At 52.6% G+C, this 15618-nt stretch overlaps 1 protein-coding gene across 5 annotated transcripts in view; it reads left to right on the top strand.

The window, feature by feature from the left end:
* RUSC2 (RUN and SH3 domain containing 2) overlaps window positions 1–14552 on the top strand; it is a 59295-nt gene extending 44743 nt beyond the window's left edge. For 4 of the 5 annotated variants that reach the window (XM_069001898.1, XM_069001899.1, XM_069001902.1 and 1 more), the window contains 10 exons: window positions 833–1618; window positions 2111–2311; window positions 3526–3669; window positions 4594–4670; window positions 6706–6880; window positions 7914–8019; window positions 9098–9144; window positions 10428–11406; window positions 12457–12630; window positions 12947–14552. In XM_069001898.1, the coding sequence (XP_068857999.1) occupies window positions 833–1618; window positions 2111–2311; window positions 3526–3669; window positions 4594–4670; window positions 6706–6880; window positions 7914–8019; window positions 9098–9144; window positions 10428–11406; window positions 12457–12630; window positions 12947–13127 (2870 nt within the window). In that variant the 3' untranslated portion in view covers window positions 13128–14552. The remainder of the gene's footprint in view (window positions 1–832; window positions 1619–2110; window positions 2312–3525; window positions 3670–4593; window positions 4671–6705; window positions 6881–7913; window positions 8020–9097; window positions 9145–10427; window positions 11407–12456; window positions 12631–12946) is intronic. The other variant, XM_069001903.1, reaches the window with a different exon arrangement.
* The last annotated feature ends 1066 nt before the right edge of the window (window positions 14553–15618 follow it).

Below are 15618 nucleotides of genomic sequence, written 5' to 3' on the forward strand. Positions count from 1 at the left end.
GTGCTGTGTGTGTTCTGCACTGAACACACAGTGTGTCACAGCTGTGTCCCTCAGGATATTTGTGGCCCCATCAGGAGCTGGAGGCATGTACACATGGAGATCAGCCCACCACACTCCCTCAGGACATCCCAGTACATCATTTGCTGGAGTAGACTGGCACTTTCCAGGGTTGGAGGCATGATGCTGGGCATGTCCTGCCCCCTGTCCCCTGGTAGAGGCAGGGGGATGGAGGAAGCTCTGTGTTCCAAAGGGGAGACAGTTACAGGAGAAAGAAGAGGGAGAAGGGGAAGCGGGCAGCCTTTGCAACAGCACCAATATATTGCAATTTGGGATGCAGAGCTGCAGTGCTATTGCATGTAATGCTTTGTGCTGGGCTGTGCAAGTCTGCAGTGCATGTGGGAGGGGACAGTCAGATCCTTTCAGATAGGAAATCTGACTGTACCACAAAGTGTTGGGCCTCGATTTTGTGGTACTGCTTGGGCAGAGGCAGCTCAAGGGCAGACACCTCACACCATGGTTTGTGCTGTCCAGGGGGCAAGGCATTGGGAAAGGATGTGAAGCTGGTGACCCTACCAGGACAGACAAGCTCCTGGTGCAGTGCTCTGCTCTTCCAGACAGCTGGAAACTCTGCATTTGGGGCCACATATGTTTATCTTGCCAGCTCTTGGTGTGCATAGCCAGTTCAGATTTGAACCACTCTATAACTGGCCTCTAGCTCACCCTTTTCCTTCTGCAACAGAGAGCACATTCCCTTTTGCCTGCAATCTGCTTGGCTGACGACGATTGTCGCTCTGCCCATCCTCACACTTTCTTCCCCTTTCTCTCTCTGAAGGTGGTGGCACAGACAGCAAGCCTGTAGTACGCTACAGCAAGGACCAGCGTCCCACAACGCTGCCCATCCAGCCCTTTGTTTTTCAGCACCATTTCAGCAAGCCACCCAAGGCACGTGCCCTGCACAGCCATTTTGCCTCCAGCCTTTCCCAGCTCTACAGCTTGTCCAGCAACCGGTCTGCCAGCCAGCAGATCTCCAGTTCCCAGTCCTCAGCCTTGGCCACCTCGGCAGAGAGGGTGGCGGTGGCGGGGAGCCAAGCCCATGGCACGCTCATGACCCAGCGCTCAGCAGACGGAGCTGCCTCACGCAGTGATGGGGGCATCAAGAAGCCTGGCCCCGAAACAACCCGTCCGTCCCCTCTGGGCAGTTACTCCCCTGTGCGGTGCAACATGCCTTTCTTCCAAAGCGTGGACTCCTCTTCCTCGCCCACCGCAGAGAGAGCTGAAGACAGCCAGCCCCCCAGAAGCAGGTCCTGCCCCATCTCTGCCAACCTGCTTCCCACGAGGTCATCCCCTGCTGTCAGTGCCATGCAGCCCTCCAAAGCCACCAAAGCTGACACCCTGAGGCAAAAGGAGAACCCCAAGCTGATTCCCAAGAAGGAGGCCCCGCTGGAGCCAAGCCCACCACTCTCCGAGTACCGACTCCACAGTGGGTCCCTCCCACCCCTCTCGGTGGGTGGCCTGTCCATGAGCAGAGTAGGAGGCCATGCAGATTCCCACTGGAGAAGTGGCAGTGAAGCCAGCAGCTCTGGTCCCCTGAGCAGCATGGGAATACGGCCTGTCAATGGTAGGTACCCATCCTCCAGGACCTGCTAGTCTGGAGCGTCTCCAGCTCCCTACAGCCATGGCTGCTCCCAATAGTACCACTATTTCTTATAGCCACAGACCAGGATAAAATTGCATCCAGGTGCTGCAGGAAGACCTACGCTAAGAGCATGTCCATCCAGTCCCAACTCCTACACCGTGTTTCCAGAGAGGGCAGTGTGGGCTGCTGGTCTTACAGCACCCCATGCCAGGTGCTTGCACCCCAAACCTGCTGCCTCTATGCCTGCAGCCATGAGGGCATGCAAGCTCCTGGCCTGCTGTGCAAGGCAGCGGCCTCCACTTGTCTCCATGTGCATGTGCTAATGTCCTGAAATGCTGCTGGACCTCTGAGTAATGTGCTGTCTCTCTTTCTCTGTCCTCCTTCTTCCTCTTTCTCTCTCTTCCTGTTTCCCGTCTGCATCCTCCCGTGTTCTCTCGTCGTCCTGTCTGGTGCTCACTGCCCGCGGCATCCCAGCGAACCACCTCTCCCCCCAAGCGCTGAAGTGGCGGGAGTACAGGCGGAGGAACCCCTTGGGTCTGGACCGCGTTTCGGGGCTGCCCAGCTTAGCAGGCAGCCTGGACAGGAGGCAGCAAGAGCCTCGGCTGAACCGGGGCAACCCCCTCTTTGAGCTGCCTGGCGCTCTCAGCACCAGCCATTTCCACTGCAAGCTGAACGGTGCGCACCACCTTTCTGCTGGGGGTTCTTGGGAGGTGACCTTGGGACTCAGGCTCAGTTCCCTTGGGGCTCAGGTTAAGCTTGGATTCATCACTGCTCTGCCTGCTCAGAGCAGGAGGGATGATGCATCCATTCACAGTGGGGCTGGAGGGTTCAAGAAGAAGGTGAAAATTGCTTCACTGGTTCAAATCTTTGTGGAGCCTTCCTCTTCCGTGAGGTGAGAGCAGTCACATCCAGCTCTGAGCTGGATTGAAGGGCAAAGTGAATGGCCCAAGAGCACATTTAGACCTCAAGAAATGCTGCTGGGCTGTGGCCAGACTGTAGTTTGTCTCACACAGGAGTTGGGGGGGCCCTTGGAGATCTCGGGTCTGGCCCCACAGTGCCTGACCATCTGCCCCAGCCCACACTGAGCTGTAGCTTTCACGGGGCAGCTGACAACACTAAAGCCTTTATGGGACTCTTATCTTCTCCATGCTTTGCCCTTAAGGTCTTCCCTGTCCTCCAAAACCGCTGCAGGAAGGGCTGACAGGGGCAGGCTGCTTTTGGCTGAACCTCCAAGAGTCCTGTGGGGAGAGCGGTGTCATCTGTCTGTGAGGGGGAGAGCATCTACAGGCTAGCCTCAAGCCATGGAGGGAATTCCTCAAAGCCTTATACCTCACTCTGCCAACACAAACAGTTTCTGAATCCTTTCTTCAAGGGAAGATGCATACCCCAGAGTCAAACAGATGGAAGTCAAGCACATGGGAGAACTCCTATGGATGTCACTCACCCCTTGAAAACAGAGGCCATCCCAGAGGACAGGCAGCAAACATAGTAGCTTCTTGTCTGTGGGTGCCTGTGTGTGACAAGTAATGATTTTCTCTGTGCTGACTCCTGCCCTGCTTGCAGCAGCTTGGAGACTCTGGTGCAGCAAGGTTTCCCTTAGCCCCAGCCCATGAGAGTGAACCTCCCACAGCATCTTCCAGAGCCTGTGGGCCCCCAGTCAAGCTGGAGATGGATACTGGGAAGGTGATGGGGATCAACTGTTCAGGCACACATTGCAAACCAGTGCTGGGGCAGGAACAAGCCTGTGACCTTGCTGTCCCAGCAGAGGACAGGCTGGCATGAAGACTGCTGCTGGTGCAGGTTGCTTCTGGGAAAAGCAAACAACATGAAAGAGGCTTTGGTGTGAGGGATTGGGGCTGATCCTTGTCCCCTCTGTGTTGTCCCCACAGGACAGTCTATGAGGCAACTCCAGCTTACCTACAATGACTTTTTCCCTGACTACTTCTCGCTAGCAGAGAAACCTCCTGCTGAGTTCTGCCTCTCCCCAGATGGCAACACAGAGTCCATCTCCATTGACTTGCTGCAGAAGAAGGGTGAGTCCATGCATCTCCAGTGGACCATGCAATGTGCCACAGAGTGTGCTTGAGCTGCTTGTGCCAGGAAATACTATTAGAAAGGATCTTAGGCGCACAAGAATGGGCAGAGAGAGCAGACAGACACGGGAGTGTGATCCTAAGGCAGGGCATGCTGCCACCTCAGGCTCTACATACAAGGGTAGACCTGTGTGTGTCTGTGTGACATTGCAGATGTGCTAACCTGAGATTTTGTAATTTAGGTAAAAAGTCTGTTTAAGCCTACATAAGTAATATAAAATTATATCAATTATATAAAAAGGTGGGAGAAAGGACTCCAGAGCAGGACAAGATATGGCTGTGGTGGGATCCATGTTAGAAGGCAGGGTTGGGGATGGGGAATTTGACGTCTGATCTGTTACAGTTTCAGAGGCAAGGGATGTGCAGAAGGGTTCCCATGCTTTTGCCAGCTATGTGTTCATGATTACCAGGTGGCAGCTTTCCCTTCGTTTCAGTTCTGTTCTCACATTATCCTGGTGTAGATGTCAGATTACACACCACTGGCTTGTTACTGAAAGTCATTACAGAACCTGCCAAAGACAAGGCTTCTGCCCTGCCTCCATGTGGCACCAAGGCAGCAAAAGACTCATTGCCTCAGATCCCATCTCTTCTGCCTCAGTGGATGGGGTGTGAAGGTGATGGTCCCTGTCCTGTGGGAATATTGACAGGTCCTTCTACTGTCAGGCTGATAGGTGAGTGCTGGAACCAGCAGGAACTGTTTTGGTGAGGATTTAGGAGAGTGTCTGCATGTTTTTTGGCAGAGAGTTGCTTGTGTGCAGACATGGGCTTGCAGTGCCCTTAGCTGATTACTTCAAGGAGTGTTTTGTCAGGGTCTGTCCTAGCAGCCATTGTCAGGCAGCTCTCTGACCTGCTGTTTCCCTCTAGGTCTGGTGAAGGCTATCAACACTGCTGTTGACCTGATTGTGGCTCACTTTGGAACCAGCAGGGATCCAGGGGTGAAGGTATGTCTAGCATTCGACATTCTGAGTGACACAGAGAATAATGGAGCAAGATTGCCTCTCCATTCTCTTCCAGTAAAAAACTCCAGGGTACCTAATGAAGGCAGGAGTACCAAGAACAAATCAAACAATGGTGATGGCACACCATGCAGCAGATAGTAAATCTGTGACAATTCCTGCTGCATACTGCAGTAAGTACATGTATTTAAAGGAAGATCAGGAAAAACACAGGGAAGGGAAATTCACTGATGTTTACTAAACACTTAGGAATAATGTCCAGCTTAGTGTCGGAGTTGAAAGTAGTTGTAGGCTGTGAAAGTATAAAAGGCAAGTATTAGATATGTTTGCTCTGGTTTAACTCTTTCTTATGTACTTGCTATGGCTCTTCATAAGAAAAAATACCAGACCAGCCACCCTTCTGGTCTGATGCAGCACACTACTCTTTTATCTCACACAGTGGAGAGTTGTGTCTCACTCCTCCACATGTCCTGTGACTCTGGCCTGGCACTGGTGCCAGGACACAGTGCAGTGTTCCCCACCCCTCAGTGTCGCACAGGGCTCAATAATGATAAAAAAGTGCATCAGTCTTTGCCCATCTGGGGCAGTTGGTCACCCCCATGTTAGCCCTTACCAGGAATACGTTCTTGTATTCAGAGTACATCTCTGGGACTGGCTGTGTTAGGCCTGTGCTCCCCTCATTTCCCATTTCTGGAATAACACACAAGTGCATCTAGGTTGCCCTGGGGCTGGCTGTCTTTGGCCTGTGCTCCCTCATTCCCCCATTTCTGGAATGACACAGAAGCAGAGCAGTTTTTCTTCTGTTTGTACCAGGCATTGTTTGCAGTCCTGTGACACCCAGCATGTTTGTGGTGCCTCCTCTCAATGCTGAATGCTCGGCTTCAGTCAGGCGACTCTGGGCAGCAATGTGACACTATTTGGACATGACAACTCCCCTGGCATGCCATCCCCAAGGAGAAACCTGACTGGGACAGATTCCAAAACCATTCAATCTTATCTCAGAGCCCAGAGTAATTTTCCCCTAATTGCGGCTGTTGCTGATGCAGAGATTGCTCTGCAACATAACTGGAGCTGTTGAGATTCCCACGGCTTTTTAAGGCTTCACTGTGGCTTTCCAATTCTTACAGTGTAGGTTTGGGGAATAATTGCAGCATTCCTCCATTAATATGCTTATCAGACAATGCTGTGGTTTTAACCTTGAATTTCTTTATGTGCCAGGGGCTGAGCATTCACCTGTCAAAAGGCAGCATCCATCCCTGCTGCTGCCGTGCTCAGTGGATCTGACAGGATTATTCCTGAGCCAAGTTCAGTTTCAGTTCAGGGCTTTTGTGAACCTGTGCCAAGTGGTCAGTATAATTCCAGCTCAGCTGGTAAAATCTGTGCCCTGAACACCATTGCCTGACCTATTTGGATAGACCCCCTTGGCAGCTCAAAGACTGTAAGCAGCAGAATGTGTCCTTGCTCTGCTGGTGTTGGGCTCTTACATGCTTCCTCTGCACCTCAGTCTGAGCTCTGGCCATCCATTTTGCCTCACCCTGTTTATTTATAGTAATCCCTAGGAGTTAGAGTTTGATATGTCACTGAGTTAAGTGTTCCTTAACCCCTCGGAGCTGGTAATTCTATGTGGCTTGGTGCTTCCTGCTCCAAAATTAGCAACAAGAAAATCTACAGCAGCAGGAAAATCCCCAGCTCTTTTCTTCCTCCAGCAGGAGAGCCTGGTTACAGCTTCTGGGAGAACCCATCATCCCTTCTAATTGGGATAGCCTCTTCCCAAGCTAGAATATTCTTTTTTCAAGTCGTTGCCTCTTCCCAGCCTGGGGAAGACTTTGCACAGAGCAATCCAGAACTGGTGTATGAAGCATCAGGAGTGAAAGCAAAGACCCTGCATGTTCAAGGAGCTGCTGAGCCTGGATGTTGCTTGCTGGGTGTCTGTAGTAGGCAAGTGGGGCTGAACTGTTTCCATGCATCTCTACCTTGAAAACAGTTAACAACACTCTCCCTGTTGCCTGTTGTGCATTAGGCCAAACTTGGGAACAGTTCCGTGAGCCCTAATGTGGGGCATCTCATCCTGAAATACCTGTGCCCAGCTGTCCGGGACATTCTGAGTGATGGGCTCAAGGCTTATGTCCTGGACATGATCATCGGCCAGAGGAGGAACATCCCCTGGAGCGTGGTGGAGGCATCCACCCAGCTAGGTATGGATGTTATGCAGCAGTGCCTGCAGCTCTGTGGTAGTTGTGGATGGGAGGTACTGGGGAAGGTTGGCTCTAAGGATGGGAGTGCAAAACACATTTCCTGCATTGGAACAGGGTGCACATTGACTGGCTCTTGCAAGAAGGGAGAGACATTGCGCTATTGTGCTCAAGCATTTACTGGTATTTCCCCTGAAATTTGCAAATTCTCCCATAACAGGCCAAACCAATAAAAAAAAAGGAAAAAAAGACACCTGTGGATACAATATGCTGCTAGCAAGAATTTTTCTTGCTTCTTTCCAGTCCCATGGGATACTTTTCTCTCTCACGGCAGATATTTGTAGAGTTCTATAAACTTTGAACACCTGTGACCTTGCAAAGCCTTGTTTATAGTACAGTAGAAAAATATTTTGACAATGGATGTTTTAGGATTTTAGCCAGTCACCCAAAGGGGTGGCTGATGCTTTGACCATTAGACTATGAAGAGAAAAGTGTATAAAAGAGTTGTAAAATAATTAAATAAATGAATCTTGCTGCACAATTCCTGCCTGCTGGATTTCTCTTCTCCTCCCTACCACTGTGAGATACTGCAATAGACAACCAACAAAATTAATTCCACATTGGTTTCTGCATCATACTGGGAAGCCTCATAGCCAGATTATGGCAAATCTTCAGCTCTGGGGTTATCTCTATGATTGCAGAAACCCCAAAGTATAAGCATGCAGCACAGTACTCTCTTTACATGCTGATTTTGAGCCAACGGCTGTGATTGTCACTGAAGTGTGGGAGGCAGGTCCTTGTGGTATTGAAACTCTCCCAGAGTTTTGGAGTGGCAGTCTGGGATGGACCACAACCCACCTCCCATGTGTGGTTAAGTGTTGGGATGGAGTGAGCTCATGCTGGCGTGGTGGAGAGACAAAGCACACACAGACATGGGCACCCAGACAGCATCCGTCTTGCCTTGATGCTCCATCCTGTGGTGCAGTTTTGGCTTTGCTCACCACAGCTAATCTCAACCATTTGCTTCTCTCCATAGGCCCCTCCACGAAGTTGCTGCACAGCCTCTACAGTAAGATCAGCCAGTACACAGAGCTCACCAACCACACCATGAGGTTCAACGCATTCATCTTCGGCCTCCTCAAGTAAGCAGGACCCCTGGGGTGACTACGTGTCCCTGTCCAAGGCTGGCAGCAGCTGTTGATCCATGAATGCAGGCAGGCACAGATGACCATGAAAAAAGCTTAAGAATCTGGGAAGCCACCTCTCAGAAGTAGGCAAGCTAAGGAAGAAGCTGTAAGCCTCAGGGAACTCCAGGTGGATCAAACCCTCCCCTTCCAGGTCAGGACTGAGAATGAGTGGCTGTAGTCAGCTGCAGAACAGGGTCAGTCTGTTTTAGCCCCAAAACATTGGGTGAGAAAACTGTCCAGCTTCATATGAGGTTAGACATAATATATGCATTAATTACTCTTGGAAATCCCTCTTTAAACCACTGTTTCCTGGAGCTGCAGTGGATCCCAAGGCATTCCCAAGGCAAGGATCTGAAGGAGAAGTTGCCCTGGTCTAGGACTTCAGACTGGCCCTTCCAGTTTGCATAAGGAGTGTGCATAGTATGCTGTGTTTAACAGAGGAAGGCAGCAATACCTTTTAGAGGGTGAAGGGATAAGTGCTCCTAGGATGGTGTTTCCCTGCTCCTCTCTGGTGGTCAGCAAGAGCTCTGGCAGTGGCAACAGAGTTCCCAAGATCTCCAGATGTTGTAGAACTCCTACAGGCAGGAACAAGCTCTGCCGTGCTCTCTCCACACAGGGTGACCCAGCTCTCCCCTGCTGGCACAGGATTCCAGCATATTTTGGGCTGAGCCAGCAGCACTGGTCTTCGTTTTGTAGATAATTTGCCTCTTCCACAGCAGCCTCGTCTTAGCAAACAAAGCTCTGCCAAGGACATAGGAGCAGATTAGCAAGGAATCTTGCTGCAAACATGGTTGTTAAGGGTTACAACTGCACATGTAAAGCCATGTAGATGTTCGGTGACAGGCTGGGTGTCTGTGATCAGGGCATGCGGATGGGACTGAGCCACTGTCCTTTCCCTGAGGTTCACACACAAGCTCATGCTTTGCAAATGCCCTTTTCCAGCCACACCTCTTGTGGCAGAACAGTGAGGATGAATGGGGTGAATAGATCTTCACTATTTCTTTCTTACCCTGCTAATTTTCCATTCCTGCAGTATCCGGTCCCTGGAGTTCTGGTTCAACCACCTCTACAACCATGAAGGTAAGAGCCTGAGGGCTGTGGGCTACAGTGGGAGCCAAATTCTGCACACAAATAGAGCATGGGATGGAAATGTGTTTCTCTTGTTGCTCTCTCAGCTTGGGCTGCTCTTCTCTGCCCTGAGCCAAAGGACTAAGCTATACACAGTCTCAATGTACCAGGGAAATCCCAGGTGGAAGTCCAAGTACCATACAGCTCCTTCCACCTGAGCCTGGACTTCCATTCTCCTTCCCAGGTGCAGCTACTATCCAAGGCTATCAGTGCAGATCCCTCAGTCTATCTGCAGGAGATCAGATCTAAGGCTTTCCAAATTTCTGTGTTCCCTGTCCAGTGCCTGAGAGTTTGGTATGCCTAGAGATATGCACGCTTACCTGAAATTCTTCAGGCATGGGAAATAGAAAGAAATGGAGAGGAAAATCTGACAAACAAAAAGCAGGTTTTACTGGATATATCTGTTTTGTAGCAGATTAGAATAGAATAGAATAGAATAGAATAGAATAGAATAGAATAGAATAGAATAGAATAGAATAGAATAAGATCTATGCTTATCCTGGCTTTCTGAAGCAGAAGACAACCACCTATTTCAAGCCATCATTAGGAGCTGGAAGTGTGAGCAGAAGCTGGGGCTGTCAGGGTGATGTGAGCTAAGCAAAGGGGAGGTAAGGTGCAAGTTCTGTCTGTGGTGTAAATTTGTTATCTCACTGGCCTGGGGCCACAAATCCCATTCCCAGCTCTCTCCCTGGTAGTGAGATCTGACAGTAGAACGGGACAGAGGGGTAGTACAGATGTGGTCAAATCAAGTGAACAATGAATGCTACAGATAAAAATGCTAGTTCATTCTCTGCTAAGACCCACAGTTCAGCCCTGACAGGTCCCTGGAAAGACTGTACTCAGCTGCCCCTGACACCTCTGTCTGTATGGGACTGGTACTGGCCATATGTGCAGCTCCTTCTTCATCTCCAGAAGTTGAAGAACAGAATTTTCACATGTGACAACCCTTTCATGCTCTTTATTCCTATTCTATTTCCATGGCGTTTGGTGGCAGAGGTCATCTGGGTTGGTAGTCTGCCAGGCAGGTCCTGGCTGCAGGCACAGCTGGAGAGCTCTGTCTGGGCCAGTTTCCTGAGAGCTCACAGAGCAACTGGTGCTTCTTGACCCAGGCCTGAGCCTCACACTTTGACCAAAAACTGGTGTCCGTCTCCTTTCCTCATAGCTTCAGCAGCTTCATGGTGGCTTGGCAATGGTGGCAAGAGCATCTCCTCTAATTCCTGTCTGTTTCCCTACAGACATCATCCTGGCACACTACCAGCCAGTGGGCTTCTTGTGCCTGTCTCACAGTGTGTGCCAGCCTCTTTTTGAGGAGCTCCTGCTCCTGCTTCAGCCTCTCTCCCTGCTGCCTTTCAACCTGGACCTCCTCTTCGAGCACCACCTGATGCAGATGGGCAAAGAGCAGCAGCAGCAAAAGGAGCTGCTGCGTGTGAAGCAGGACCTGCTGCTTTCTGTGCACTCCACCCTGCAGCTGATGCGGACCCGGGGCAGCAGCGAGGATCCCGACGGCTGCAGCACTGCTCCTGAAACGTGCCAAGGGGGTACCAGAGATGGTGACATCTCACCAGGGCACAGCCCACAGCAAGCTGTGAGTGAGAAGAGGATCAAGGGAGTGGGGGCCTCCTGTGGAGAAGGTGACAGGGAGGAAGAGCAGAGTAAGATGCAAGAGAGCACATGGGAGGGGAAGAAGGACAAGCAGGCAGGCTGGTGGTACCAGCTCATGCAGACCTCTCAGATTTACATTGAGGGCTCAGCCGAAGGCTCGAAGTTCATCCGCTCTGAGAAGAAGAAGGCGGATTTGAACCCTGCACCCAGGTCAGTGGAGACCCACAAGGCACCACCTCCCCGAGAAGGGGTGGTGGAGGGTGCAGAGGCTTGTCCCATTGCAGAGGGCAATGTGGAGGAGAGGCCCAAGGCAGCCAGCAAGCCAAGTCCTGAAGCTGTGGAAGAGCCCTTGGAAAAGCCCCAGCAGGTAGTGGTCGGTGAAGAGGTGAAAGAACGGAGCTGGCCCTTCTGGATGGGCAGCCCCCCAGACTCTGTGCTTACCGAGCTGAAGCGCAGCAAGGAGAAGGAAACTCAGCAAAGAGTGGGAGCAGCAGCAGCAGCAGCCCCCCAAGAGGACAGCAGCACCAGTGCATCAGAGGGCAGCCAGCCCATCAAGTGGGGACACTTGTTTGGGTCCAGGAAGGTACAAAAAGAGCCCAGGCAACCAAACAGGTAAGGGCAGCTGTGTTTTGGGGCTGAGAAGGGCTGGTTAACCTGGAGTGTGGCAGTACAGGTGGAAGTCAGGCCAATAGCTGACTGCTGGGCTGCACCATGGTGGTACATCATGAGTCTGTAACCCTGCTCAGTCCTGCCAGCCTGCCTTAATTCTTCCCATACCCTTGCTCAGTCCATCTCATAGGCTTTCCTCTTCTGTCTGAGCTCTGCTGATGCCTTAAGAGGCCTCCTAGAAACAGAGACTAGACACGAGTAAGGGAGTAAGGTAGGTATTTATTTGAAAGGCCTTCAAAGGTACCCCCTGGCTGGGGAGCCAGAGGCTATTGCCAAGATGGACCCCGAGATGGATGACAGGTCCTGAGTTCTTCACACTTTTATAGGTTTGGTTCATTTACATAGCACGGTTAATTCTCCAATTAAAGTCTCAGTTTAATGATGTAATTTCTCCTCTGCTTGCCCCCCTTGCTCTTTGGTTTAAACTTTTTCGGCCTAGGATGGTCTGGGTGTCCTTGGAGAGCAGGCCCGGAGAGGCTTTGTTATGTCTACGTAGCATGAGAGAGCAGAAATTAACAGGCTACAAGAAACTTCAGAGTTGCACACTAAGCAGTACAGAATTTGAAAAATATAAAAGTTAAAACCTAAGGCATCACTACCACTGCCTTGGCATCTAAACTCTGCTACGTGGCCCCATCATCACCTCATCCCTCCTGAAACCACATACTGAGAACAGAACACGGAGCCATCCCTGTTGCCCACAACAGGTGAGGGGGAGGCATGAAGTTGTCCCCGGTAGCTGAGACCTCCCCGCACTGCCTCTCCCTCTATACACCCTTACTGCTCCTGAAAATGACCACTGGAAAGGTCCTTCCCAGTCCAGGCTGTGGTGTTACAGCTGAGCCCTCCCTGCCTGGAGACCTGGGGCACTGCCTAGCAGTGCACTTTGTGCATGAAGCCAAACCTCTAAGGCGTGACCTTGCCATGGAAGCAGCTGCTCTGTTCCCCGGGTGCGGTTTCCTGCCACTGACTGCTTCTGTCTCCTCCTTCCAGGCTGCCCTCTGGCTGGCTGAGCTTGGACAAGTCCGTGTTCCAGCTGGTGGCCCAGACAGTTGGGGCTAGCATGTGGCGTGAAGCGGCCCCAGAGCCAGACCCTCCCCATCCAGAACCGCCTGAGGCACCCGCTGTGGCACGACCAGCCCGGGGGATGTCTCCTCACCCTACCTGGTGAGTGGCACCAAGTGGTCAATCCTGCAGGTGCTGGGATGGGGTAGGTTGAGGGTGGCACGGCTCTACCTGTTGCAGTTTGCCTGACCCCCTTTGTAGTCGTGGACCAGGGAATGGTTGGGGGCAGTGATGCAGCTTGTGCATCCATCCACCACAACTCCACAGTCTGCGGGTGGTGGGGAGCTGAGGGGGCAGTTGGGAGCCTGGCTGGCAAGGGAAGCAGGGGGTGTTTTCCTCTCTCCTCTGGGCCTGTGGTGGTCCCTGGGTGGGGTGAGTGTCCTGAGGTGAGCTAACCCTACTTTCCTTCTGCCTGCAGTGAGGTGAAAGCTCTTTGCCATCACATTGCCACTGAGGCAGGACAACTGAGCTTCAACAAAGGGGATATTCTGCAGGTCATCTCCAAGGTGGATGGTGACTGGCTGCAGTGCAGCCTTGGCTCTGAGAAGGGACTGGTGCCCATCATGTACGTCACCCACCCCGAGGACGAGGACTATTGACACGTTTAGGAGGCCAAGCACAGTTCCCTGGGCTGCTGAGGCTCCTCTGGGGTAGCCTACCCTGCCAGAGGAACAAACACAGCTTCTTGCTAGTTTCTTACCTTTCCTGCCATTACAGAATACAGTAACCGTAGGTGGTTCCTTCTTGCTCCTCCTTGTGCAGCTGCCAAAGGCCAACTTAGCCCCCCGGGGTCTTCTGCGAGCTGCACCTCGTATTGCCAGGCATCGCCATGCATGCAGCCACACCAGGGACCGCCTGACCCCCCCTCCGCCCCACACTGTCTCCAGCACCCACAGGCCATGGACTTGTACATTACAGGAACCCAAGCAGTCCCTGCCAGGGCAGCGCTGCCCTGCTGCCCAGCTGTTGGATGCTGGAGGGTGCAGGATGCTGGCCGTCCCCTCCCTGGGGGTGGGAGTGCAATCTGCAGCCTCCAGCATCCCTGGCATCCTCAGCCGCAGGGGTGGGAGCACCCTGCGTTGTCAGGGTCCCTGCGAGGCTGGGCTGAGGGGTTGTGTTTGATGGGGCACTGCAAGGTAGGCTCCCCCACACTGGAGCATCCCAGTCCTAGTGTGCTGTAGTGGTTCCTGGTGGGGTGTACTGGGACAAGTGGACTGGCAGTGCCCCACTGCAGGGCTGGGGCTGTGCGTGGCCACAGCCAGGGGAGGGGGACAGGGTATGTGTGTGTGTGTGGAGCAAAGGGGTGTGTGGGGTTGTGAGGAAGGCACGGGGATGTTCAGTGTTATGTAGGTCCAGGATGGGTAGTGCCACCCTGTGCAGAGATGGGTGCTTTGGGGGGAGGCCCTGCGCCCTCCACACTGAGCAGGGAACCAGCGCCTGGGATGCTCAGTGGAGGGGGGCGCTGGAGGGGAGGGAATGAGGGCAGGGTCCCTGACTGGGCTAGGGATTTGGGGGCAGTGCTCCCAGCAAGTAGATTGGGGGTGCTCCTAGAGGGAGCTGGGGAGCCTGGGGAGGGAGGGGTGGTGCTCCCTTTGGCACAGGGTTTCTGGTCTTGCTGAGCAGTGCTGTGGGGTGGGGGGGATAAGTGTTGTGCACAAACACAAGGGGATACTGGAGGTCCTGGGGTCCTTGGTAGAGGCAATGCCAGTCAACTCCTTCCTTGCCATGTTCATGCCGCCTGCTGTAGTGGGGATCTTCACCTGCCTGTCAGGTGGGGAACAGTGTTAATGAAAGGCCATGCCAGTATTTGGTGCCATGGCCAGCTTGACGCTGTTCACAGCATCGTGCCTGGGCTGGCTTCACCATGGCAAGGGGCCCTGGTCTTGCTAGGTTACCTCCTGCTTGTACATCGCTTAGCGGATGTTGCACCATATTTAATTTGTATTTCCCTGTTAGAATGAGGTGTCTCGCCTTTATTTATTTCTTTATTTATGATGCATATTAATAAAAAAGGTGCTGATTGAGCTCCCTGCTACCCAGACTTGTGATTTCGGTGTATCCCTGGGAAGGGTCTGGTGGTTACCGTTGCTGGGACACTGCACTCCAGGCTTCCTCCTGCATTCACCAGAGCCTACACCAGACCTTCAGGAGGAGATGGGTTGCCCCCAGCAATCAAACCTGTCAGGCCTGGGGGGTTGGGGGAGTGGGCACTACAGATGATGATAGGTTGTGGGGAGGCAGCGCTGTTTGGGGTTCCTTGGGCATTGCTTGCAGGGACCCAAGCAGGTTTCAGACAGATCACACCATTTAAGCCTGGAATCTGCTTCTCCTGGGTCATGGGAAGGTGAAGGTGAAAGAGGAGTTGTGGCCTGGGACCCATAGGCTGGGACAACCTGGCCATGAGTTTCAGTGGCTATGGGTCACTCACAACAAAGGACTCCAGGGATTCTAAACTTAGACTCACAACAAACATTGGGCCTCCAAGTCCCCTATGAACCTCAAGAGCCACCCCTTCTCTTTACCTTTCAGCAGCTCAGAAGGAGAAGGGAAAAGCTCTGCTTGCAGCTCCAGCCTTCTCTGCAAGAACACCGCTCTGGAGTTTGCTGCATCCGTGTGGACAAATGATCTGCACATGTGCAGTGCATCAAAACTGCTGGAAAAAAAATGTACAAGTGAAGCAGCATAAACCCCTGTCCTGGCCCAGAGCAGCACAGAGCATCCAGGGCTTGTACATGGGCTGCTTTTAAGCTCTCAGAGCGGGCAATGGTGGGGGCTGTCTCCAAGTTCCATGGAGCCCAGGCTGCTCTCCCCCCGTGCACTGGCTGGCCCAGATGAGGAAGGGGACCATGTGCTGGCAAACAGCCCCCTGGGGTGCTGAGTCAGCCCTGGGGCAGGAAAGGGGATTTCCAGCTGCCTGCATTGTGGGCACTGAGCAGCTCACTGGGTGCTTGTTGCTGGGGTAGCCTTGGATGCAGGGGAGGCACAGAGGGGTGGTTAAGGTGTCAGAGGCTGGATTTGGGATTGCTGCTATGGGACTTGCAACTGCTGAGGTCTTCTTTGGGGTCATCAGGCTGAAGTCAAGCAGATCCA

The sequence above is a fragment of the Aphelocoma coerulescens genome (genome assembly GCF_041296385.1).
Source record: "Aphelocoma coerulescens isolate FSJ_1873_10779 chromosome Z unlocalized genomic scaffold, UR_Acoe_1.0 ChrZ, whole genome shotgun sequence".
Lineage (NCBI taxonomy): Eukaryota > Metazoa > Chordata > Aves > Passeriformes > Corvidae > Aphelocoma > Aphelocoma coerulescens.